General features: G+C 38.3%; 1 protein-coding gene across 1 annotated transcript in view; it reads right to left on the bottom strand.

Moving 5' to 3' along the window:
- LOC145989488 (ras-related and estrogen-regulated growth inhibitor-like) overlaps nucleotides 1-22895 on the bottom strand; it is a 243262-nt gene extending 220367 nt beyond the window's left edge. The window contains exon 1 of the mRNA XM_083124837.1: nucleotides 22825-22895. Coding sequence (XP_082980963.1) covers nucleotides 22825-22858 — 34 coding nt within the window. The 5' untranslated portion in view covers nucleotides 22859-22895. The remainder of the gene's footprint in view (nucleotides 1-22824) is intronic.
- Nucleotides 22896-27898: the final 5003 nt, after the last annotated feature.

Below are 27898 nucleotides of genomic sequence, written 5' to 3'. Positions count from 1 at the left end.
GCAATAAATTTTATGTTCGGCAAGTTTCTCCAGAGCAATTTGACGTCCGGTGTATTTTCGATAATCGAGTTGTTTTTGATCGTCGAACGTGGTTAGGCATCTCGGGCAAACTTCGATGTTGTTTGCATGCTTGGTTGATTGACTTCTGACCAAACGTGATAGTGAACGAATTAGCGTATAGTGATGAACATCCTCGTTGGAAATTAGAAGGAGATTTATTACACAGGCATCGTCATCGTCGATATCGCTTATCCTGACGGGATGCACGAGATATTTATCTGACGTGAAGGAATATACATTAATAGCGATGCGTTTTCCTGTACAATTTTCGAACTTTGTTATATCCGACAATGTCACCGGGTATTCGATGCCAGACATTACACTTTGAAAGTCGGTCTCGTATTGTTTGTAATGAGAAACCTGTTCTGGATTATTTGACCAATGAACAGGATGCAGTGCGGCCAATATACACCAAAGGAAACACTTTTTATCGCTGTTCTGTATATTTAACACAGCCCTCTTGTGTTGAATGTTCGGTGGAAGAGGAACGTAGTTGGATGCGTGAAGAGGCGAGAATCGGTTCACGTAAACGCTTAACGTGTGAGGACTTCCACACAGAGACCATCCCGACCCTTTAGCCTCGAAATCGTCGTGTTTCTTAACCAGCTTGTTGGAAAGATCAGAATAAAATTCGTCCAAATTATCGACGTCCGCCAAATGAAGAGCCTGGTTTTTTGTTCGATGATAAAAAATACTTGTTGTACCATCGACTTTTTCGTATTCGGAAAATAGATCAACGTATACTTTTATGGAATTATTTTCCAATTTATTTTTTAGAATATTTATCACGGATGTTTTTGTTTCACGCAAGAAACTAAGAATATCCCGGCCTGGTTCCGAAGTAAAAAAGAAATCCTGGAGTTGGTCGTTGAATGCAGATCTAATTGGTTTGCGTTCATCAGATAATTTAACTTGTTTGGAAGTGGAAGCTTCCGTTTCTGAATTATCGATTTTCCTTTTCGATGTTCCTTGTTCGGTCGATGGTTTGCAAATTTTGAGATGTTTACTTAAATTTGTAATGCTGATCATTTTTCCGCATCGAGCACAGGGCTTAGAAGGTAACGAACGATTAATTCTCGAACCTGTTTCGCTACATCTTGCCCTGTGTACTGATAAATTGTTCCTTGAGATTAGCTTCCCACAAGTAACACATTCAGTTTTGTCATTTTTACGATTGAAACTGGTGGTGGATGCCATTGCTTTCTCCAAAATCACAGAAATCAAAAAGTCTAGTATATAGCGACACAATTTTCAGGTATGTTATTTTATATAGAATTTCTTGGAGTGATTACAAAACTCAAAAATTCAATCTACTGTAAATAGAATTTCAGGTATGTTATTTATATAGAATTTCATGTGTGCGAATACAAAAACTCAAGAATTCAATCTACTGTAAATACAATTTTCAGGTATGTTATTTTATATAGAATTTCTTGGGGTAATTACAAAACTCAAAAAATGAATCTAGTGTGAATATAATTTTCAGGTATGTTATTTTATATATAATTTTCACGGGGCGTACAATATTGTCAACGGTATTATATTTGAGCACGTCGCTTGTCGCCTAAACACTACAGCTCACAGGTCGGGAAAATCTGGCATGAAAGCAGATAATACGCTTATGCCTTATTTATATATAATTTTCACGGGGCGTTCAATATTGTCAACGGTATTATATTAGAGCGCGTCGCTTGTCGCCTAAACACTACAGCTCACAGGTCGGGGAAAATCTGGCATGAAAGCAGATAATACGCTTATGCCTTATTTATATATAATTTTCACGGGGCGTTCAATATTGTCAACGGTATTATATTAGAGCGCGTCGCTTGTCGCCTAAACACTACAGCTCACAGGTCGGGGAAAATCTGGCATGAAAGCAGATAATACGCTTATGCCTTATTTATATAGAATTTTCACGGGGCGTACAATATTGTCAACGGTATCATATTAGAGCACGTCGCTTGTCGCCTAAACACTACAGCTCACAGGTCGGGAAAATCTGGCATGAAAGCAGATAATACGCTTATGCCTTATTTATATAGAATTTTCACGGGGCGTACAATATTGTCAACGGTATCATATTAGAGCACGTCGCTTGTCGCCTAAACACTACAGCTCACAGGTCGGGAAAATCTGACATGAAAGCAGATAATACGCTTATGCCTTATTTATATATAATTTTCACGGGGCGTACAATATTGTCAACGGTATCATATTAGAGCACGTCGCTTGTCGCCTAAACACTACAGCTCACAGGTCGGGAAAATCTGGCATGAAAGCAGATAATACGCTTATGCCTTATTTATATAGAATTTTCACGGGGCGTACAATATTGTCAACGGTATCATATTAGAGCACGTCGCTTGTCGCCTAAACACTACAGCTCACAGGTCGGGAAAATCTGGCATGAAAGCAGATAATACGCTTATGCCTTATTTATATATAATTTTCACGGGGCGTTCAATATTGTCAACGGTATCATATTAGAGCACGTCGCTTGTCGCCTAAACACTACAGCTCACAGGTCGGGGAAAATCTGACATGAAAGCAGATAATACGCTTATGCCTTATTTATATAGAATTTTCACGGGGCGTACAATATTGTCAACGGTATCATATTAGAGCACGTCGCTTGTCGCCTAAACACTACAGCTCACAGGTCGGGAAAATCTGACATGAAAGTAGATAATACGCTTATGCCTTATTTATATATAATTTTCTCGGGGCGTTCAATATTGTCAACGGTATCATATTTGAGCGCGTCGCTTGTCGCCTAAACACTACAGCTCACAGGTCGGGAAAATCTGGCATGAAAGCAGATAATACGCTTATGCCTTATTTATATAGAATTTTCACGGGCGTACAATATTGTCAACGGTATCATATTAGAGCACGTCGCTTGTCGCCTAAACACTACAGCTCACAGGTCGGGAAAATCTGACATGAAAGCAGATAATACGCTTATGCCTTATTTATATAGAATTTTCACGGGGCGTTCAATATTGTCAACGGTATCATATTAGAGCACATCGCTTGTCGCCTAAACACTACAGCTCACAGGTCGGGAAAATCTGACATGAAAGCAGATAATACGCTTATGCCTTATTTATATATAATTTTCACGGGGCGTTCAATATTGTCAAGAGCGTTAGTTTTTGTAGAGCTCTCTTTTTCCATTTTTCCTCTATACAGTGAAGCTGTAGAAGACGCAATTAGCTAACCTAGCATACAACACACCTTCCTAATTAATATGGATATTGTCACACATTCCTCTTATTTTATACTGTTGTAAATAGAAAAAATTATGTACGGTAAATGTTTTGTACATTATAGGAAAAAAATGCAAAATATCCTCCAATTTTAATTCGAATTTTATCGAATTTTTACATATTTCCACGCCGCCACATATTGTCCTATTTGCTTCTTTTACTTGCCTGGCTTAATTAACTCTCGCTAATTAGCATTTTTTTTGGAAGAAGTCAACTAGAACAACATATGGCGGTATGAGAAATATGCAAATCAAAGAACATTTTAGCAATATATGGGCCCTAGCAATTAGCTTTCTCGACTAAGAGTACTCTTTCAAACGTCTTCTGCTGATCGTATTACTAAACGAGGACGTTTAAAATTTTTGGGTGTTGAAAAAGTTTGACCCTACTTTTTTATTTCTATTGTTTGCTAATAGATGGCGCTAATAGTACCCCCTCCCCTCCCCTCTCCCCTCTTCTCCTCTGCTGTATGACAAATAGCACAAACATAAAAATCAAGATTTTGGAGAGCAAAACATAAAATTTGCATGCATCTGATGTCGAACCAGGAACTTTTATCTTTCGGGGAGTTAACATTATTTTTTACTCAGTCGTCATATAACATGAACACACGCAAAGATTCACATGTGCTTTTATTATTTTGTGTTCGGTAAGTACAAGTATATTCTTACATAAATTATTGTTTAATTTAATAAATTGTAAACTCAAAACCTGCTAAACTAACACTCCTTCTGTGTTTCATTAAACTATTGAAAGCGAATGTTGCGTGCGCGCGGAAATAACACAGAAAAAAAAACCGGATGGAAGCAATTTAAAATCACTGGGGCAAGGTCAGTATTACGAGAGCGTAAAAAACACGTGCTTCCATTCAACTTCGAAAAATAAGAATGAATGTGTAATAACACTGGTATTATTTGTAATCACAGTGCTTACTCATGTATTTTGTTTAATATTTTATTTCAAATTCACTGTCAGAAACTAGTGTTGTTAGTTTCTGCATGTAGGTTTATTTACTCTGTTGGTTGTCACTGTCAAGTTTTTAGTATTCGTACAGCATAAAAAGCTATAACCCCCCTCTCAAAATATATACATTGTATACGCCAAGATGCGCAATAGCCTGGCAACACATCATGAAAAAACATGCCAAGAAGACCCAGTGGGTTTATAAGTCAGTGCTGCCAATTCCTATTTGTAGGTTAGCTTAGCCAGTGAAAGATCATATAGTAGAATTTTTGTAGAGTGGGTGTTTGCGAGTTCCACGACGCGCTGCCTGCCGATACTCTATGCAGCGTCATCCTGATTGCAGAGAAGTCCTTCGTCCACGACGTGAAGAACGAGAGGGTGACGGAACAGTTTTAAAATTCATAAAAAATTGCCACATACTAAAAATCAACATCCAACACATTTTAGGTTATATAAAATTTGTGAAAACCTTATAATACTGAAATATTAAAACAAACGGAGTCCCCCTTGTAGGTTAGTTCGGTGCGTAAATAAAAAAAATGATAGGTTAAGTTATATCACTTAGGATCGTAAGAAAATTAAAAAAATCGTAAAAAAAAAATAGGTTAAGTTATATCACGTAACATCGTGATATACCTACCAAGTACGAGTAGGGGAAAAATGAGTGCAGTGAAAATTTGTACTAAAACATCGCTAAACGCTATAACATCGACAAAAAATTGTCAAAGTATGTCAAAAACTTATATTCGATTGATAAAAAAAAAATACCTACAAAATATGATCCTCAAATAATAACGTTCAAACAGTGCATAAATAAAAAAAATGATAGGTTAAGTTATATCACTTAGGATCGTAAAAAAATTAAATAATCGTAAAAAAAGGATAGGTTAAGTTGTATCACGTAACATCATGATATACCTACCAAGTACGAGTGGGGGAAAAATGAGTATAGTGAAAATTTGTACTAAAACATCGCTAAACGCTAAAACATCGACAAAAAATTGTCAAAGTATGTCAAAAAGTGATATTCAATTGGTAAAAAAAGACCATACCTACTAAGTACTACTTTGAAACAACTAACTTACACTACTTGTTGAGACAAACACATTTGTTATTAATTAAATTTAAGAAGGTGCAAAGTAAGGTACATTATAATGAAGCCCACATTCATGAAATGTTCTACTTGCTTCTTTTTAAGCATTTAAGCCTATCCCAGAAAAAAAACTTAAAATAAAACCGTTTCCATTCCCAGCCACAGAATTTCCAGTTTCTAGCTGCAAAAGCAATTTCGTTTCTTCCCAAGACATTTATCTTCAAAACCTTTTAGAGCAATTTGTTATTCGCTTCTGGGGTCTAATTCCATTTCCCCTACTGCCTTTCCTGGCGAGTTAATTTGCCTTCGACCTGTCCTCTACTTCCGACTCTCCCATCGAAACTACGTGACGTAAATAATGTTTTGTTGACACCCAAGGCCGAGATGAGACTAGTGGGATCTGCGTTCATTGAGTAATCGCAATATACTTTAGGAATACTTCATGTGAAGATAATACATGGGCTGTAAATTTAAAAGTGTCAACACAGATGATAACACTCTGCATGTGCTATCAGCATTGAGCATTGTCAGTTGGGGCCTATGTCGATGTGCGGAGTGCCAAAAGTGGTCGGTGCAGCGAGTGTTGCTGTGTATGTACGAGGTTAAAAATAACACCTTTTTGTGTACTGCCCTAGAACATGTTTCCAAAGGTAGAACAGCGATTGTGGATCAAAATCCAGATGGCCCGTGCAAAAAATTCACGAGAATGTCATCAAGACTTGCATGAAGCCTGTAGCAACAATACCTAGGTAAAAGGTAAAAAAAGGTAAAGTGTTCCCCTGTGCTTAGCACCACGCCATGAAGGCGTATAGGGGGTGTGGGGGTAACGCCCCACACTTTCTTGATCCGGTCGTGAGTGGGGGTGATGTGATCAGCATCACGCCCCTGACCGCCTTTACCCCCCAGGGTTTCACCCAGGTACCCATGTTATTCGACGCTGGGTGTGCGCCGGTGCCGCTTCCACCGTTAGAAAAGTTCCCGGATTTGAACCGGCCGGGGATCGAACCCGGGACCTTTAGCATGGTAGTCAGACGCGTTACCGACTTTTTTTTTATTTTTATTTTTTTTAAAGGAAAGCCCCAATGCGGAAGCTTCCCCCATCACACTTCATTCACTCATATCATTTCATTCATATTTCAATTTCAAGACTTTTCAGGACAGACAATCACAAACATCCATGGCCGAGCCGGGAATCGAACCCGGGACCCCTGGCGTCGTAGCGCGATGTGCTAACCACTCCGCCACAGGGGCCGCCCACTGAGCCACCGCGGCCACATAGCAACAATACCTAGACGTATCTGATTCTTGCACAATGGTGACAATATCGGGAACCCGGCATGATGCAATTTTCCTCCTGTTGAGGTTGTTTTCACTGACACATCCCAACCTCCTCAAGAAATGCACTTACCCATTGGTACGTATTGTTGATATATTTTGATCCACAATCGCTGTTCTACCTTTGCAAACATGTTCCAGGACAGTACACAAAATGGCGTTAATTTCAACTTCGTGCATACACAGCAGCACTCGCTGCACCGACCACTTTTGGCACTCCGCACATCGACATGGGCCCCAACTGACAATGTTCAATCCTGATAGCACATGCATGGTGTTATCACCTCTTCCTGACAGTGTTGCCACTTTAAAATTTACAGCCCACGTATTATCTCTCCTATCAGAAGTAGTGACGTGAGACTGCTCCACCAAAGAACACGCGAGAGGGAACGGTATTGTATGAAGGGGGGCGAATGAAGTTGCCAGTCTTCGCATCAGTGTTTACTGCTTCGCCCCGCTCATTCACCCCCCCCCCTTTCCCTGCCGCTATGCGCGGCCTTGCTCCAGAGATGAAGGGACAGGGTATAGACTTCTAATAATATTGTGTGACAATGTTAATCAAAAATAAGAAAGATTACTGCAATTAGGAAGAATTTTATGGAAAATGGAATTCGTGCTGAGGATTTTGGATCAAATCCACATTCAATTCAATTCAATTCAATTTTCCTTTATTAAAGGGCGAGGTTCTACCACCTAACCCAGATGGATACATATACATACTAAATACATTCTACCTACTAAATGTTTGTACAATAACAAACAAAGAAGAAAGAGAGAAACATAAAGAAGACACAAAAAGAACAAATACAAAATTGAGAACAAAGGCTCGTCTACACACTAAAAATAATAATAAAAGGATTGAAAACAAATACACAAATAATTGACACAATTGTGCTTGGTGTGATATGGTTAAGAATAATACAAATTAATATTAATGTTATGTGTAAAAAAACATATAAATGTTCTTAGTATGCGAGAAAGGACAAAATATTGTTAAGGGCTGGCAACATGTAAGGGGAAAAGTAAGCAAGCAAAATGAAGATGAAAATATTGGTTATTAGGAATTTGGTTCAGATATGCGAGCTATTATTCGTGAGTGCTGGAACACAGATATTGTTCATTTAACAATAGATTTTTTAGATTGTCTTTGAATTTGTTGCGATTAGTGAGTGACGTCATGGAAGGAGGAAGTTCATTCCACGCTCTTGCAGCTAAATACGTAAATGATGATTCGAAAAGCACTAGCGTGTGCTTTGGAAGTTCAAGTTTCGATTTTCCCCTTGTTTTGTAATCGTGTATTTCCCTTGTGAATTTTAATTTCTGGAATAGGTTTCTAGGTGTTTTGGTTTGTAGAAGATTATGAATAAAACAACACAGATGCAATTTTCGGCGTCATAAGAATTAATTGATTGCAGCGATAAGAAATGTCATCATAATTTATTTTCAAAAGACAATCTTATCTAGGGAAAGTTACACATTTAGACGAAACGCAATTAATACTGGTTTCTATCTTTATCTGTATAAGCAGTAAATTGAATCATGCTTTTCCTTTTCATGATGTAAAAACGCTTTCACTCTGATTGTCTGAGAAGGAAGCTTGGCATTATCGATTCATTATCCAGCAATTAATTTACCCTACACGAGCCAATTAACTCCAACTGCTATATATAGTCTACATTGAATTTTCACTAATTTTCCGTCTCTCTCTTTTCACAATATATTTGGAAACCCTATTTTGCTCTCTTTGCCAACAGAACGTCGGAAGAAAACAATTCAGTTCTCAATGAGTGGCGGCTTCTTTGTGCTCTCATTTAGAGGCGGAGCAAGGGGAACCTAATTGTTTATGGCAGACAGCAGGGCGGAACTTTTATTCAAGAGAATGAAAAGCAAGAAAGATTTAGGAATTTTGGATGGCAAATTTTAATATTGATTTTTACATTGCTCGTATCTCGAAGCGGAAATGGAGTTTGTAGAGCTAATGAAATATAAAACGATGTATTACGTCGCGGATTTTTATGTTTATCGAGAGATGCAATTAAGAGAATTCAGTTCCTTTAATTTCTTAATTCGTTTCCAAAGCTGAAGGATCGATAACTTTGGCTTTCTCTTTCTCATATATGTGTTTCAGAGCTATTTGTTTCAAATTTTAAGTCCGTATAAATAAATATAAAAAATGAATTTGTTTGTGAAGTAAGTCCACGTACAAATATTGTCTAATTCATTAGTTGAAGCTTTTGCACAGCAATTTCAGTGTATAAAAAAAATCCTCCTAAATATGACATGAAAGTATTGCCTATCCATAAACAATATGAGCTAGTCCCCGTGGCGGAGTGGTTAGCACATAGCGCTACGACGCCAGGGGGGAACCTGGTTCGAATCCTGGCTTGGGCATGGATGTTTGTGAGTGTCCATTCATCAATTTCATCACTTATCCCTATCTTCGCAAATTAGCCAAAAGTGGCATAAAAGGCGAAGTAAAATAAAATAAAGCAAATCAATCAACCATAAACAATATGAAACTTTGGCTAATTTAAATGTTGCAGAGATAGGAATTAAAGACATATGTAGGAAAAGCAATTAACTTAAAACTTAAAACCTAAGAAATCAGCAGGACCAGGCAAGATACCGCCTTATGGAATTAAAGGTTGCAGTTATATATTGAAATATGCATTATATCTGATTTTCAATCTTGCAATCCACAAATTTCCAGAAAAATGGAAAGCCACGACAATTTGTCCAATTTCTTAATCACGTACAAAACAATCGGCAAGTAAGTAATGAGCTACTATCAGCCCCAGCAAAAATATTGGGAAAAATCATGCACAGTTACATATTTCCCCACGTAAAACCTGTAATATCATCGTTTCAGCATGGCTTTGTACCACGTAGATCAGTGTTGACCAATCTTTCCGATATTACCAATTGTATACGTAAATTCAACGTTGGACGAAGGAGGTCGGGTTGACGGAATATATACCGACTTTGGCAAAGCGTTCGATTTGGTTAACCACGATATCCTCTTACGTAAATTAGCATGCTTCTACGTTTCTGAACCACTTCGTAAACTGTGCGCTACCTACTTGTAGAACTGTAAGCAGTACGTGACGTATAAAGGCCACAGATATAAAAGTCACCTCAGGAGTACATCAGGTGTCTAACCACCTAGAGCCATTTCTTTTCATGTTACTTATCAACGACTTGCTTGATTCATTTAAAAATTCACACATATTACTGTTTGCGTATGACCTCACATTTTACAGGAAAATGAGCAAACAATATGACAGTATTCAACTTCAAAATGATATTACAAAAACGTGGACAATAAATAATTATTTAGCATTAAATAGGAATAAATGCCATTATGTAATATATACTCAAAGGAAACCCCAGTCGAATAACATTACCAAATACAGAACCATACTATTTCACGAAATTTTACAGTCAAGTATTTAGGGGTTAATTTTTATTCAAATCTTACTTTTAATAAACACATAGACATGCAAGTAAGTAGTGATGCGTTCGAGAACATTGGGTTTATTCTAAAACCTGGGGAGGGATTTTCAGAGTACTGAGACATTAATAATTTTGTATTATTCATATGTAAGATAAAAACTAGAATATGCATTTGTTACGTGGAATGCTGATGCAGCAAAGTACGGTGAAGCATTTGAAAAATTCCAATCAACATTTCTAGATTTTTTAAAATAGAAAGTTCAGAAAGTTTATCCCACTTTTGAACACTATGACAACCTAATTGTATATGAATGTCGGTTTACAAAGCTGTTCATAGAAGAACGTTCCAGGAAATAGTATTCTTATGGAAGTTGTTAAGTCATGAAGTAGATGTTGAGCATCTAATCTGCCAGATAAATTTTCGAATCCCGTCGACGAAAATATACTCATGAACGAAGATTTTCTTCCCAAGAAGTGTAGATCGTAATTTTAAAAGAAATGTGCACTATGGAGAATGTGCATCAGTTACAATAAATTTGTAATAAAGAATAAGACCAATGTCATATTTTCTATTATCGTAAGGAATTTTAGTAAAGCCACTATTAACACACTGACCTTAAACATATACTGTCCTAATCCAATGGTACGATAAAAGTAGCAAGCACAAATATATTACAGAAAAATAAATGTAACTGGATTCACTATGTTTTTGGACTGTTGAGTTGAATAAATAAATAAATTGATTAATTGATTGAGCTGGTGTTTTAAGTCCACTTTTTGCACAGTAAGGCTAAGCGGAACTGGACCTTGTAAAACCATAGTGTAATATTACTCATGAATGAAGTATTGAGACTCAATAGACAGGTGACTCAGGAAGGTTATGCCATTGGCTGGGCTTCTGCGCTGGGCGAGCGAGAGGTCTAGCGTGGCAGATCCTTGCCGACTGAGAGAGACTTTGGACGAACTGGACACAGGCTGGACAGGCTGAGTATACTGCATTACCGTCTATCAACGTTTTTGGGGCCTGCATGGACGGGTGTAATTTACCTAAAGTTAATAGAGTTATTTTGAGTTCTTAACAGTGCAAGAAAAGGAATTTGTTTTTGTTTCAATTGTTTTAGGTGGATTGCTCCGGGTCATGTTGGCTTTGGGGGTTTTGGGGCGGGGCTGCGGTTGGCTCAGACTCGTGTAGCCCTTACTTACTGACTGGTGACAATCAAATGGGACGAACTGTACTATTTGAACTGAGAGTTAATCCATAGAAATTACTGTTGAGTTAACTAAATTTGGAAAGTATAAGTAATAATATTATTTGTAATAAAGATTATGTGTTAAAGAATATTAAGTTTAAATTGAATAATTTAAGTACCTAATATATGATCATTACGTTCCACTGCGCCGATAAGACAATCCTCGTCTCACTTGTGTAGTATAAAAGGGGAAACAAGAGACGTAGAGGATTTTAACCTACAGTTTAAAGTGGGATCCGAACCAATATTTGTCTCCACCGGAAACCCGGAAACCTATGATCACTAGACTGTGCCATTGGGGAGGCTCTAAATAAATAAATAATTTAATTCAAGACATAACAATAGGCGTCAGCTTTGGAGGGTTGGGAGAAGGCACTTTATGCCATCCCAATATTCACGTGGAGGGACAGATATTATACATATTTACATGTATACAATATTTTTATGCCAATCTTAACCCACGAGGGGTTCGATACCCGGTGGAGATACAAAGTGGTTCGGATCCCACTTTAAACTGTAGGGCCAGTCCTGATTAGCCTCACTGTGCATAAAATGAACTTAAAACACCATTTTAAGTTGGTGCCCTTTGAGCATAATGCTAATCAACTTAAGTTAAACCTTCATATAATCCTTCTCAATTAATACTTCTCGACATCAACTATCTCCACTGCACAACACCTGCTCTATGAGCATTGAAGAAGGAACGAAATGGAAAATTAGGGCTGACCGATGTATCAGTGTCGGCCTATTCCAGTGGTATCTGTGTCGGAAAGTATTGCTTGGAATTCATCTACCGATAACAGCCGATGCTTTTCGACATAGGTCTTTCACGGGGTCTGCAAAAATGTCGCGCGACACTAATTATCCTGGAAATTATTGAAAAAATTCAAACTTCCTATTTATTTTCCACCAAGTTTGCACGAAAAACTATATTTTGCGATTGCATGATATCTACTTTAATATTCTGATCTAATTATAAAATATTCTAAAGAAAATTTCTTGGAAAATTCATGCATTTAATTGGAGAAGAATATTTACACACCGATATTGGTAACACTGTTAAGCCTTGTTTCCATGTTAATAAAACAATCAAATGCTGACGAAGGCAAAATGTAAAACAGTGGGAGGAGTGGTGTAAAATAGAGCTACAAAATACCACATCCTATAAGTGGCATGCTCAAGTCAGAAATCAGAGACCTTTGTACCAAAACATGAATCTACCTCGGGCAGTGATTGTTTTTCTATTAATAATGCGAACAGGTCACGTATTAGTAACCCAACATTTGGCTCGTTTAAAGATTGTGCCATCAACTTCCTGCCTATGCGGAGAAGCTAATCAAACACTTAATCATTTATTTTTTGAATGTCCCTTAAGACAACTATACCGAGACTCTCTATATAAAAACTTCCAACGTGCACAAGTACCATTTCCGATATCCTTATCTACACTAATATCTGAACCTCGCACCGCAGTTGTTTGGATTCTTTATAGTTTCGCTAGAAAACATAGGTTTACAATTTAAACAACCACGATGATTCACACTACAATTTAAATTATAACCTAAAAAAATTGTTTACACCGTAAGAACAGGAAGACATTAGTGTTTCGAAGAAAGTGGATGATATTCAACAACAGTTTGGAACATAGATATTAACATTAGAACCTGAACTCAGCAAATTTGGCTAGAAACTGCAAACGCGGTGTGAGCCATAAAATAAAGAAGAAGAAGAAGCAAAATGGATTCTAGAAAAATATACTAAAACGTAACGTAACATGGTCTTCCTCAGACAAATTGGTCAACATTTTGAACAATTCTAATTGTTGAAATTTTAAAGTATCGGTATAGGTATCGATGGGAATCAGTAAGAGTATGGGCATCCGTATCGGTATCGGTTGGAAGTGGTATCGGCTCAGCCCTAGAAAAACATTTCTGCGACGCAAATCCCTCACCGTCTCACAAAACGATTCGTCGTTCCTTATCACAGCGCTTTTTTTCCTATTCTCCATCAAGCATCGAACATGTTCTCTTCTACAATAATATCTGCAGTTATCGATTTTCAATGAATACCAGAGCCGCTTCCTGAAAAACATATTTTTCCATCTTCATATCGAGAGAAGAATCAAGCGGCTGCCGCTGAGAAGTCTGTCAAGCGACGTGTGATAAACGTCTCCAAATATTGGGTTTCGGTTTACTCCGCGTCCGGGAAATGAAGAAATATTACTCCGCCTCAGTAATCACGTCAAAGGGAAAGCCTTTCTGCGTTCTTTCACTTCGGGGACTCTCTTAGTTCCTTTCCCAAAACTTTTCATCCCATTTAACCCTTTCGGGCTGTTAATTAACTGGATTCTTCGTCGGAGAGTCGAAAGCTACCTCCACATCAAAACCGTTTACCAAGCAAAAGGTTTGAGTGAAGCATATTAGAGAGACATTGGATTCCTTCTGCTACACGGTGTTACGTAAAAACGGAATCCAGGTGATGTTTCTGCATCTTTGTGTCTCCTTGACTACCATCAAATTTAACCAATAATTCCATGTCTTTCTAACGATTGAGGAATGCGTGACTTCGTTCTTGGTTTACTCATCGAACCAACTAACCAGTTTAATTTTGTTGCACAAAATGTTTATTTTATGCAAGACTGGTTGTCCCTTTTCCAGGGACGTGTTCATTCCTTAAGAAAGTATTGATTGATTGATTTGCTTCACTTTACTTCGTTTCTTGTGCCAGGTTTTGGCTAATTTGCGAAGATAGGGATGAGTGATGATATGATGAAATTGATGAATGGACATTCACAAACATCCATACCCAGGCCTGGTGTTGTAGCGCGATGTTACAGGCCCCGGCTTAAGAAAGTATCGAAAATAATTTTCATATCATTTGTAAAAATACACATAACCAGGTTTATAAACCTAAGAGAATTTATTTTTGTTAATGAACTAATGAATATTGCGTGTGTATTGAGTAAAAATGAGCATTAAAAGATTGTTGGCAAATAGATGAAGTTATAAAGGGGGATCAAATACCAATGTAATTTTCAGTAGAAAGTTGCTACCATTGATTTCTGCTGTAAAATTTCTCTCTCTCTCTCTTTCTCTCTCTCTGGAGGACAGTTCTAACTGTAAACTGTAAACTGTAAACTGTAAACAATCAGTTCCAATGAAAGAAGAACAAAAGTAAATAGTTGTAGTACACGGAAATTATTCTACCAGAATTAGATTGTTGAACTTTTTAGCAAATTCATATTTACAGTCACCCGCAAAAAAATGGGTCACTGAGATTATGAAATAGTCACTTCTCTGCATAGCGTCATGTGTGTGGCCTAACTATACGGCGGTGGCCGTTGAAGAATTGCTATTGAGGTTCGTTCATCGCCGTAGAGTTAGGCAACACACATAACGCTATGCAGGCAATCGAGTATTTCAGCATCTAGGGGAGGCAATGTGAAATGGAATCGAATCGTAAACGGTTGACCACTATAACCGCCGTGGAGAACCTAGATAATACGCAGGAATGGAAATTAGTTATCTTTGAAATTGATTGATTGATAGAGTTGGTGCACTAAGTTTACTTTTATGCACAGTAAGGCTAATTGGGACTGGACCTACAGTTTAAAGTGAGATCCGAACCACGATGTGCCTCCAACGGGTATCGAAACCGGAACCCATTGATTACAAGGCAACGACGCTACCACTGCGCCATCGGGGAGACCCTTATATTTGAGAGATATCATACCACACGTTTCAAACTGCCGAAACGGGAAAAGTACCGGGCTGTACACTTTTTAAAGATCATGTCCAAAAAGCATTTTTGCAGCTTAAGGTACTACTAAACTCATAATAATGGTTGGGCACGTATGTTCAAACATGTATTGATCAATTTACGTAAGTCAAATCCATATTATGACTTTGGTACCTAATTAATAACGAGTTGAGATACGTAATGTTTAATCATATACTGAACGTTCAGCTGGAAGCAATGCTATGCCACATACTCCCACACATCTAAAAACAAATAACGAAACACATCATGCAGAATTCAAACTTTGTAGGGTATTCTTAACCGAATGTTTCAACGGGCGCGTGGTGAAATTTCCATGTGGGAATGTCTGTTGGTAATATTTTCTTTCTGAAAGACCACATTGAAGAAAAGCAGTGAAACAGGTGTAAGGAGTTACAGCGCAATAGAACCATCGTCAAGATTTACAAATGTCATTCTAGACCTAGAAAGCACACTGGCTTTATGAAACGAAGGTTACAAGCAAGGAACGGGTTTACATGTAGTAGAAATATGCTAAATATGTAAATACATATTTAATTATTTTTACCAAAATATGGAGTTAACTCTGGACTTAAAATTGTTAAAAACACACGAGCTTCATAAAATATAATATCGTCATTGTAACTATTACCGCGACTGTCTTGAAGAGAAACCAGAAGCAAATCCCGTACGTGTGCCACATAACCGTTGCTTCCGGCGCTGCTGTCGGGCGAGCAACTATAGCTCTTTTCAGTTGTTACGGCGTGCGCTCTAGAAGCTGGCAGGGGTAGTGGAGAGCGGGGAAACGACCTATCCAGCGCAACGAGACAAGCCGGTTAGAGAGAGAGACTGCAGCGTTGCCATGTCAGAGTAGCGGGAAAGGAGAGTTGAAGTCGAAAGAACCATGAAATACAGACGTCCCATTGTTCACGTATGGCCTGAGAATGCATATTATCCCCATCTTGTGGTCAGTAGAATACCGATAAGTGTACGATATCAAGTGTATACGTTGTAGGAATTCTTTCCAACTGTACCGAATGGTATCTATAGCATTGTCCATTACAATCACTGCGTCTTTGATGTTCCTTTCGTCAAGCGGATCTAAAAACTGCAAAAACCACTGAAAACTAATTTACATTCCTGTAGGAAACCAGTGTGACGGGAACCTACGTGACAAACAATAATACGCCTACCTTTACCCACGGGCACTTTTAAACCCCATGTACCCTCTTTATTTTGCCAGTTTTTCGTTGGAGCGTAATTCTGATGTATGTACGTTCCATCTAAATGAAATACCTTATAGGGCAAAGGTTTCTTATTTTTTAGAAGATCCATTTTTCGCAAAAACGTTACTCTGGCTGTAACTATATCGGCTCTCTCCATCAGAAATCGTCTACCGTCATTGCTCTTTTTGTACTTTAACCCCATATATTTCAGTATCCTCCACAACGACGAAACTCCCCACTGAAAGCTTATTTATGTATGCAAATCAACGAAAACTTGTTCAGTGTTGGATATTCGCCCTTTACATAATACCCGAGGATAATTCTTCTTGTTATATCTTTATCGCAACCGTCGATTGTCTTTGTGATACTGTTCCTTTTGATTCGTTTGCGCGGTGATTCAAATGACGTGGAACCCGACACCTCAAGACTGTCTTTGCCTTCCCTAACAATAAGCTGCACAGTTCGCGTACTCACTCCAAAAGCTTCCAACACATTCTGTTGCACTTTGTGCACACTTACCAAGGGACCACTGTTTTCTGCTTCCTTTTGATAATATCCATGAACCCTACTGATTATTTTCCTGCCTTGGCTATAAACTACCCTCTTTCCTGTTCGCCATCGTACGATACTTACTGCCAGGGGCGCCGACTTGTCAAAATTATTGGGGGGGGGCTCTGATCACTGAAATAAATTAATCAATGACTCACTTTCTCCCTTTTTTAAGTTTTGCCCTCAGTGTTCGGAATCTCATAAAAGCCCACGAATTCCTCAAAAATATCAAAATTTTTATTCACAGTTCGAATGCAGAATATTGATTGTCAACGGATGGATATGTCACAAGTTTCGTCAATCATAATAGCAAAATATTCTCGACTTTTAATATCTGCTACCAAGGAGCGCAAAACAGATCTTCCTAATATATCAATGATCTCGTTCTGAATGTCATGTAGCCCGAACGTCCCATCCACTACCCTAGTTCATGCACATCGTCTTTTAAAACTCCTTTTTTAGTAAAAATTTTAACAATACTCATAATTATATACTTAGTATATAGTAATAAGTCATGTGTTTTGTTTTCTCTGGTCACAGCTCGCCCTAAGTTGATGGTTTAGCGGTCTCAGCCCCCCAAAGGTGATGGTCTAGTCTAGAACATTTCAAAAGTGTATTTAAAGTTAAGTTCATGTGGCACAATTCAGAGTAAACTTGACAAGAGAAGCAAAATAATACACTAGAACTCTTAATCAAAATTATTTGGGGGGCTCTGCCCCCCCCCCCCCATCGTTAACATTGGGGGTCTCGAGCTCCCCAAGCCCCATGGTGTCGGCGCCTATGCTTACTGCGTTAATAAGCACAAAGCTCCCTATGGAACAACGAGAGTACAAATAAACGTCACATCACATGCCACATACACGTTTATCGAAGAAACAATGCAGTTAGGTAATACACAACGCGACAACAATTACTCCCACGTATATTATTCCTACATTCCGCTCATAACAAACAGGAATCAACACTGGGGCAAAATACCATCAGCAACGCGGTGAATTGGCAACACAGCAACGTGCAGAACGAAGTTAGCGCTGCAGCTTCCTCCCGCAACTGCGTAACTCTCGGCTCCACCGCTAGGTGGTCTGTTCTCTGGTTGGTCAGCGGCACGTTCCCCGCTCCCCACTTCCCCTGCCAACTTCTAGAGCGGACGACGTAAGAACTGAAAAGAGCTATAGTAGCGAGGGTGGGGTTAGCAATGGGTTGCTCGACTTGGGACGTTTGAAACAAGAAGGGGCCGATGCTTGAGCCCTCATTCTCCATTGTTGACAACAATTAGAAATAAACAGGAATTTTAAGTGTTTTACAATAACAAAAGCAAATGATTGGAAGGTGAAAGAAACATTATCATTTAGATCATAGAAAACTGGAAATTAATGCAATTGGATGGCATAAAAAATGTCGTAAACTTTCGTTTGTTTAAGTCGCTTCGGACTTTGTTGGTTATTAGCAAGAAAGTCACCCAAATCTTTCGATCACACGGGGACATGTAGTTATTGCGCGAATGTGGAGTGACTATATGTTGATAAATGTTCTGATATATAGAAATAATATGCAAAAATAACTAAAATATGTGAAATATGAGCCAAAACCCAATACGTGTACAAACACAAGAAATGAAAACTGAATTTTTCGAGTCTACATGTCATGATGCGCAATGATAAATACAAAATATAGGTGATTTCAGCTTCATACATGCACATCTCGCTACAACTCCAGGGGTCCTGGGTTCGAATCCCGGTCTGGGCATGGATATTTGTGAGTGTCCATTCATCAATTTCATCATATCATCACTTATCCCCATCTTGGCAAATTAGCCAAATGTGGCACAAAAAGCGAAGTAAAATAAAGCAAGTCAATCAATCAGCTTCATACATAAATATGTATTTACATATAAATCCTTTCCCTGGTTACGAACAGCATCTAATTTCCAAGGTGAAAGGCAAATGTCTCATGGAAAATAAACAGAAATGGATTTTTTTGTGTAGCAATAATGAGCAGTCAAATCTTTGAAAGTTAATTGAAACATCCAGAAAAAGGCAAAGGGTAGACAAAGGGTGCTTCAGAGGCCTTGCATCAGCAAGTTCAATAAAAAGATGAGTCTCTTTATGACAACATTGCCAATTACAGCATTATTTTTTTCTTGATTTAGTAACGGAAGGAAATATGATTCTTGTGTCCCAAATGGACGAAATTTGATTTGATAAAAAGTATTTTAAAATATAAAACAGCACGTCTTTGCCAATACTACATATTAAGCGCAGATAATGCCTGGTATTAAAATGGCGTTCAAAATTAACAAAAATAATAGTGGCAGGTGGTCGTTAAAGGCTGATTTTCTTAACATGTATGGAGAGTAACATTATTTATTTATTTTACCCTTAGAAGAAATAATATGCGCCGCGGTTATTCAGTTGTTTACCTCCGTGGCGGAGTGGTTAGCACCCATGACGCCAGGGGTATAGGGTTCGAATCGCGGGTAAGACATTGATGTTTCAGTTTGTCTGTCCTAAATGAAAAAAATGAAAAAAATGAGTTGAATTGATGTGATTTTGAAGTGGGGAAAACTACCGCTTAGGAGTTTTCCTTCTTTTGAGAAAGTTGAATAAGCATCTGGCTATCATACGCAAGACCGGGTTCGAATCCCGTGCCAGGTAATCTGTATCACAAAATTTCTCTCTTTCTACTCGGCTGATGCACACGCAGCCTCGAGTCAATGGGTACGTGGGGGCAATCCTCGGGGATAAAGGCGGCCGGGAGTGATGCTGATCACATTATCCCAACTATCGCCCAAATCTACCTTCACATTACCCCGTATGCCTTCATATGTGTGCACATGCACAGGAGTATGTTTACCTTTACCTTATCTTATAAGAACTACAGGGTGTCCGAATTGAAATTCCCTAATAGCAAGTGTCTGTAACTCCACATGTATTCGTTGTGTCAAAATGAATTATACATAAATGAATATACACTGTCATAAAGTTTCTGTGAGCGAAGTAGTAATTAGTACATATAGTACATTTCTAGTACATTTCTTCATGCGCCCCACAAGTCGCAAGGAGGATGTTCAGTAAATTTAACCAAAGTGGCAACTATGTGTGGGGTGACTGTCCCAATGCAACTGCAATGCTTTCAGGAAGCTGTTCCAAACTTGTCACTTTGGTTAAGTTCACTGGACATCCTCCGAGAGACTCGTGGGGCGCATGTAGAAATGTACTAAAAAAGTACTATATGTACTAATTACTACTTCGCTCAGAGAAACTTTATGACTGTGTACAATTCATTTTATTACATCGAATACATGTGGAGTTACAGACACTTGCCATTAGGGCGTTTCAATGGATGATATTCAGCGAACAACTTCCCCCACAATTCAATTCAAACCACTCCAGCTGCCATGATTCCGGCAAATGTTTCGGGGCGTGTTGGAAACCCGTTTGATAAGTATTGCGATCACAGCTTTCGTGGCAGTGCTTCAAGGTACAAATATAACGATCATATGCCAAATGTAGTCTTTCAGATTATGCTAAGACTCGTAACAATGACCAGAGTAAGATGCTATTTGCCACAAAACAACGTTGTATAAAGCTACGTAACATACGAAAAAATACAGGCTATGGGGCCTGTTTCTCATGGAATCGATCAAGCCTATCCGATAGTGCAGTGGCTAAATGCTATCCCCTTGTAATCGAAGGGTCCCAAATTCGATTCCCGGTGGAGGGGAATTAAGACATAAATATATATTGAAGTGTCACTGGGATGTAGCAAATAACAAAACGAGAGATATGTAGTTCATAATGACTGTAAAGGCCCACCCCCGGTCTATGAAAGGAAACATGAAATATAACTGATTGAAAAGCTCTCTCCACATTTGTCATACCTGTCACATGTTCTCGCTGAGCACTGTACCAGACGTATCTAACAGAACGTGTCCATGGCTATTGTCGTGCATCGACTCCAACTGACGCTCCTTCCGTTATCCCGCACTAAGTGTACTGACTGAATTGCAAGCCAACTGAGAGGCTGTCCTTTCGGATTTCATGTTTTATACTGCTCCCGGACTAGAGGTTAGTACTCCTCATGTCCCCTATCGGTGAGGTGTACTTTCGTCACCTGCATAACCTCAGCACAGAGGTATTAGGAAATGCTGTGCGTGCCTGGGATAATGAGAGGCAGTCGACGGAAACGTCAGATCAATGAACAGTGTAAAGAGATAATTAATCGAGAATCTTCTCTATCTTCACTCATTACACCTCATCAATATACGAGGGCTATTCTTTTTTCAACCTCCGATATGGCATGAAATAATAACCACAGTGAATAACAAAATGGGTTTATTGACAAAAGTTACGTACACGTATAATCTACTTTTCAATGTAATAACCAAAAAGATTCAGACATTTATTGTACTGATGCACCAACTTTCCAATACCCTCTGCAAAGAAAGATGCCGCCTGTCTGTTGAGCCAGGTCTGCATGGTGTCCCTAAGCTCCGCATTGGTATAGAAACGCAGCGCTCCCAACAAACTTCTTCATTGCTAGGAAAAGGTGGAAGTCATTCGGTGCCACGTCTGGGATGTATGGAGGGTGAACAAACACTTCCCAATGGAATCGTTGAAGAAGGTCTTGGGTTGACGCAGCATGATGTGGTTGGATATTGTCGTGAAGCAGGACAATGACTGAAGGCAGCATGCCTCTCCGGCACACAGCTCATTGGACGGCGAATTTCCGCTCCATTGTGCCCCTCTGCCTGTAGAAATCGTATCACACTACGCACCTTGCACTTGGCGGGAGAGTCGATTGTAGCAGACATCTCTACGGGCCCGTCACTCAGCTTCAACTGCAGCGTTGGTCTTGGCAGTGGTGGCGGTAGTGGCAGGGGAGACGCCAATCACGCTGCGGGACGCCCCGCTTCCTAGCGCTTCCTAGCGCTTCATTAGCCACCTGGCGGCACCATCGGAGGTTAAAAAAAATTGCTCTCATATATTTTTAAAAAAAGTGAATTAAACACAAACTTTGTCTCATGAAAATGAAAATTTATAGAATTGTTCGGAAGTACAAAATACTTTTTAAGGCCGTAAGTTATCATTGTCACTTTAGTATGTATATTGAGAGAGCCATAGAAGATATTCGAATATACGCATACTGCGAACGCATCCGCTGATTGATAAGCAGCATTTCATTTTTTTTGTGAACGTTATTAGAGATCGTACAGCAACCACACGCGTTTAAAAGCATGCGGGTGTAAAGAGTAGCATAAAAGTCATATAACTCTAGCCATAAACACAGGACTTGCCTTTAAAATGCGATTCATATTTCACCTCGGATTGTAAAAATCACGCCCCTATATTCCTTGAATCACGCCATCTTAACCACCGACAAAATTGTCTGAAGGTATGATGTTCTCTCACAATTAATACATAAACAGAGGCATACACACCACACACACACACACACACACACACACACACACACACACACACACACACATACACAACTTATTAATTCACCAAAAGGAAACTTCATTTAAAAATCTACATAATATAATTTAAAAATGATAAACATCGGGTCATTTTCATGCATGCAGCTTATGCTTCGCTTCACGCTTGCTATGATTTGCCGGACTGATGCCGGACCATGTGCGAATTTGGCCAGATTTCCCATCATGCTCTACACCACTGACGTCACATTGAATATAATCCATTCGGACATCCTGTGTGAAAATCAATTCCACAATCACCACTTTCGCAATGTAGGATCAGAAAATCTACTTACATCGTTTACTGACGTAAATATCTTCAATCATTGCTAGAGAGAGAGAGAGAGAGAGAGAGAGAGAGAGAGAGAGAGAGAGAGAGAGAGTGACTCACCGGACTTCCCGACCCCCGCCTGCCCCAGCACCATGACTTTGAGCGGCTTCTGTCGCGAGCACAGGCTGATCTTGCAGAAGGGAGACTTAGGGGACGTCGTCATGGTGATCTCCCTCTGGCGGTCGTGGGCAACGGTGGTCCCCGTCTTGGTGTTGCTAGAGGGTGGACAAGAAGATTGTATTTGCCTTCACATTTGTCGTTCGGAACTCTATTTTCATCCACTTCCTTTTTTCTTCTATTTTCATCCACTGAATTTCAACCCTTCTTCTCCTAAGAACAGTAATGTTGATTATGACAATCCTCCTGGAATAAAAATAAAGAAGAAAATGTGTAGGTAAATCATATATGAGATAAATTATATAACTTGCGTTGTATTTGCTTGAAAAATGCACGGAATATCTTGAGGCTTTGAGGTGGGCTGGTGTGTGAGGAATAGGATATTCAAAAGACGAAAGTTGAAAGTACTGAGAAGAATTTTTAACGGAAATATTTTAATGCAAGGTGGACTGATTTAAATTAGGTTTATTTAAATTGAGATTTTCAAAAAAATCACTGATTTGCATCACTTTAAATAAATAATTAATAGAATAATGTAAGTAATTTGTAGATAACAAAATCACTTTTGGTAAAAGTATATTAGTCGTAAAGTAAATAATCATTTAATGATGTTAATATTGTTCTAAAATAGGAAAAGAAAGGGAATAAATAGGGTAAAGACCCCGAATATGAGGATAGGCACCTAAAATGAGACCCCCATGTATCTCGTAAACAAAGAGCTGCACCCTAGCGGAAAAAAGCTGAAACACAAAGAGGAATTGCGTCATAGCACTAGAAGTCACGTGAGCTTTTTGTGTTTAGAGTTGGTGACGCAAGGAATGTGAAAAAGAAAGCGTGCTCGTGCCGTTCGGAAATTAGCTGCTGAAAATGGATAAGGTAAGTTGTTACTGATCCCCTTTTTACTGTGCTTCGCAGTTGTGAGTGTGTGTGTTGTACCATGTAATTAGTTGCTAGTTTCCGTCCACTTGTAAGAGAAATAGTGTTGCTCATTTGTTTACCCTGCGAAGATCCTATTATGAGACCTGGAAGAGGTTCAATATATGAGACCGGTCTCATAATAGGACTACCATAATAATGAAGGGTCTCATATAAGGAGTCACAAAATATATCTAATATTTTACGTTGATTTTCATAATTGCTTTTCCTAATTTGGGAGTTACGTTGCAATTATGTTTCAAATGAAATGGTTATTAATCTTTACCTTTTGTTATATGTAATGATCAGAATATTCTTGTAGTTTTTACACAAAGTAACGAACTATATCGGACGATATTTTTGGGAAGGAAACTTGAAGGCAAAGTATTGCAATTTCTAATAAATTCAATGACGTATTTTTTTCTAACGAAAGAAAAGACATAAAACCATAAAGTATTTAAATTGTTGGATGAATGTTTTCGACCCACTCATTTTCAAATTTAACCCAATTTACTCATAACTAAATAAATAAAATGTGAACAATTATTTTAGAAATGTGTAGACCTATAGCCAAGGATTTATTACGAAAATGTTTATTTCTTTGTTTCAGGGAGCAGCCTCATCCCAAAGGAAGAAGTGGAGCCCAGAAAGTATAATAAGGGCTGTAAATTATTTCGAAAGACTGGTTTATTCCCTTGTAATAGACACATTTTTCGCGATGAAGATTTTGCAGTACACTCTGTCAGCTCTAAAAAAGAAAAGCGGAATGTAACAGATCAGTCAGTTGAACTACTCAAAAGTGATGTGGATCCCCAACCAAGCTGCAGCAGGTTAGGCAAACTTGAACAGGAACAGGAGCCTGAAAGCAGTCCTATTCAGGATACGCCGTCTTCAAACAGTACCATTCCTGATGACGATGCCATTGTAATGCCAAAAGACATTGAGCCATTGCCCACACTAGACAGCCCATCTCTTACCAACTCCGGGAAATCTCACGCAGTGAATCAACCAGTAGTTATAACAACAGCATACAAAAGAAGACTTGCAGACAATTCGAAGAAATGTAAGAAGAAAGTGAAGAAGAACATGTTTGGTAGGGGTGTTACAGGCACTCACAGTAGGAAGCCTACTGAGGTCCAGAAAAAGCAGCAATCAGATTACTCGCGTTCTACTTCACGTAAGCGTAAGAAGAAGAAGGTTGTATCAAAGAAATTTGAAGAATCCACAGATGAGTCAGAAGAATCTTTCTCATTAGCAGAATCGTCTGACAGTTTACAATTAGATGAATATGAATATGATACAGAATGTGTATTTTGTGGTTCATCGTATTCCAAAGATCAATGTGGTGAAGAGTGGGTAAAGTGCACACCTTGTTACAAGTGGGCTCATGCTCATTGTGGTGCTAATGACACATTTGTGTGTCTGATGTGCAAAAATCAAAAGCAAACGCATTATGAACTTCGTTTCTACGAGGTAGCTAATTCATGTGTAACACAATGTAGGTGTTTTCACAGTTTCATTTGAAGTGAACCAATTTTGGTGACAACAGGACAGCCACTAGGATAGCATAGAAGGAACATTTTGTTTTGTATTTTTAGCATGGTAAAAATAGTCAGTTTCTTTTTTAGAATAGCCTAATGTTTTTAAACATGGTGTAAAAAATATTCCGTTTCACTTATAGTTGGGTAAGAAAATAATTTAGTTCATTAAATTCAAAAATAATTTAGTTCAAAGATTGAAATGATTTATATAACCCAAACAAGGTCGGGGTCTCTTATTCGGTACCCCCTATAAAAATAGCTCAGTAGCACTTGTGTTCATTTTTTTGTTTATAATTTATGATTGTTACTTTTTTTATATTCCAATACCTTGTATCATAAAATAGACTCCCTACAAAATATATTTTTTAAAAAACATAAATCGTTTATGCTTTAATTAACAAGTACATCGAATTCTACCAAAAGGGTCTCATATTCGGGGTCTTTACCCTATATGTTCTGATGACGTGAGATCACAGGAAAGGAAATGTAATATCTAAACTGTAAACACACTTAAATTTATCTTGATTTAAAATTCAATAATTTTTATAGGCAAAAATATCAAAAGTTTGGTGTAGCTATACAAAATAGTAATCATGTTGAATCGTAAATAGTGTCATTATAATTAAGCTGTAAATAAACTTTGCAGCTGATATGTTGCAAACTATCATTAAATATCGCTAAAATTCAGCTACATAGACTATAAAAAATATTTTAAATTACACTTATGTCGTACATCCATGATCTTTTATTTTCACTGTAAGAAAAGTTATTAAAATTATTATAGTTTCAATATCACACTCAACAAACGTTTCCAAAGTTGGTTCATATATACAGTATCAGAAACAGAAAAAAAATATGTTTACACATATTTTCTATTTGCCTCAAACAAATTCTTCAAACATTTTACAAGTCGTTTACCAGAAGTTCCATATACGTATTACAGCAGTTCTAATGGAAAGCATAAGCTTTGTTAGACGTTTCCTTCAATATTACTTGCAATATGTGTCAGAATTTACTCTTCATCTCAGCCAGAAAGGGAAAGACCTTGACTGTATAGAGAAAGTTGCAGGAGAAGGCTTTATGGGATGTGAAAATTGTGAAGAAGGGTCACGGAATGTGTTCCTTTCTCTCGGCGAAGAGACGAGAAATTGGTGAAAATCCATGAACTGCCAAAAATCTGTTTCGAGAGCAAAACGGAACAAAGGGAACGGCTGGGGGTGAGAGATAAGAGTGGTCGCCGTCGTTTGCATTCTGACTCATTTGTTCTAAGTTCACGTTGGTAAATTTCGTCTATTTGTCAAACACTTTAGTTTGTATGGGCAACGAAATAGGTTTCCAGATCGGTCTTGTCACAGGAAGGGATCATTTAAACTTTTTAAAGTTGTAGGCTTCACAAGCTCCACCGGAAATCCTCGCCATGATCATATGATTTCAGTCATTCATATCTAACATATGTAGCTTTTCTTCGTTAATTGGCTTCAAATGCAGTGTCTCAAAATGATTTGAACGATTTAAACTTGTTACATTTTATTCATAAATGGTCAAAATAAGATGTAATTTCACACATATGTAATGTAACTGTCCAAGTTTAAGTGACAATGGTTATCGCGAAGTTAACTCACAAATGCTGAATGTGAGCGCCCTTTTTTATACTGCACACGTCAATACGGTAATTGTTAGCTGCACGACCAATCCATAGATGTGATGTGTCAATCTCTCGTTAGGAACTCCCTTACGTTAGGGTGGAAGTGGCAGTGGGCTCCATCCAGCTAATAGATAAAGTCTCCACTGTCATGTGTGAGCTGTGGGATAAGCCACGTAGTCAGCATGTTGAAGAATGTTACAACTGGTCAGCCTGACACCTGTCGGCAGAATTTAGAACTATTGTTTGGTGATTATGTTGTATTGCTCATGGCACATGTTTTTTTCGTTCAAATCATTTTGAAACACCCTGTATAACGCTTTCATCTAACGGAAACACAAAATTTTAAGGTTATTTATAATTTCTCTCGCATTTTTACATATTGTTAGTTGGACAGCAACATATGTAATAGGGTAAGGATAAGGCAAAACGGACATCCCCTAAGAAATGTACGAATATTTTCGCGTTGACGTTGGTTACAGTGCGTCAGTTGAAGTTGTGAGTTGAACCAGGAAGTATGCGACAAAGTGTATTCAGCATCGGCAGAAACCTTGCTTTGAAATGTGGCGACAACAGTTCTTCTTCCATAGGTACACAAACCACCACTAAACCTGAGAGCCGAAGAAATTGGTAGTGATTGCTGCTACAAAATGTTTCAAGCATTGCCATTGGCTGGTAGCTTTTTGGGGTAGTAAATAATCTGTGGTGGTTAGGTTAGGCAAATTAGATTTGGATCTCTTAGAAGAAGAAGACGACGACGAAAAATGGTTGAACCAGCAATACCGACGAAATAAATTAGTGGGATAACATTAATCGAATTTCTTCCTCGAAATTAATGAATACTTGCTTTTCGTGAAACCAGCAAAGTGCAAATAATAGATTTCAGATACATCCAAGCAACAGCAACAAAACTCACATA

Source organism: Lepisma saccharinum, chromosome 6 (genome assembly GCF_977018435.1).
Source record: "Lepisma saccharinum chromosome 6, izLepSacc3.1, whole genome shotgun sequence".
NCBI lineage: Eukaryota > Metazoa > Arthropoda > Insecta > Zygentoma > Lepismatidae > Lepisma > Lepisma saccharinum.
The sequence above is the reverse complement of the archived record's forward strand: the minus strand, read 5'-3'. Positions and strand labels throughout refer to the sequence as shown.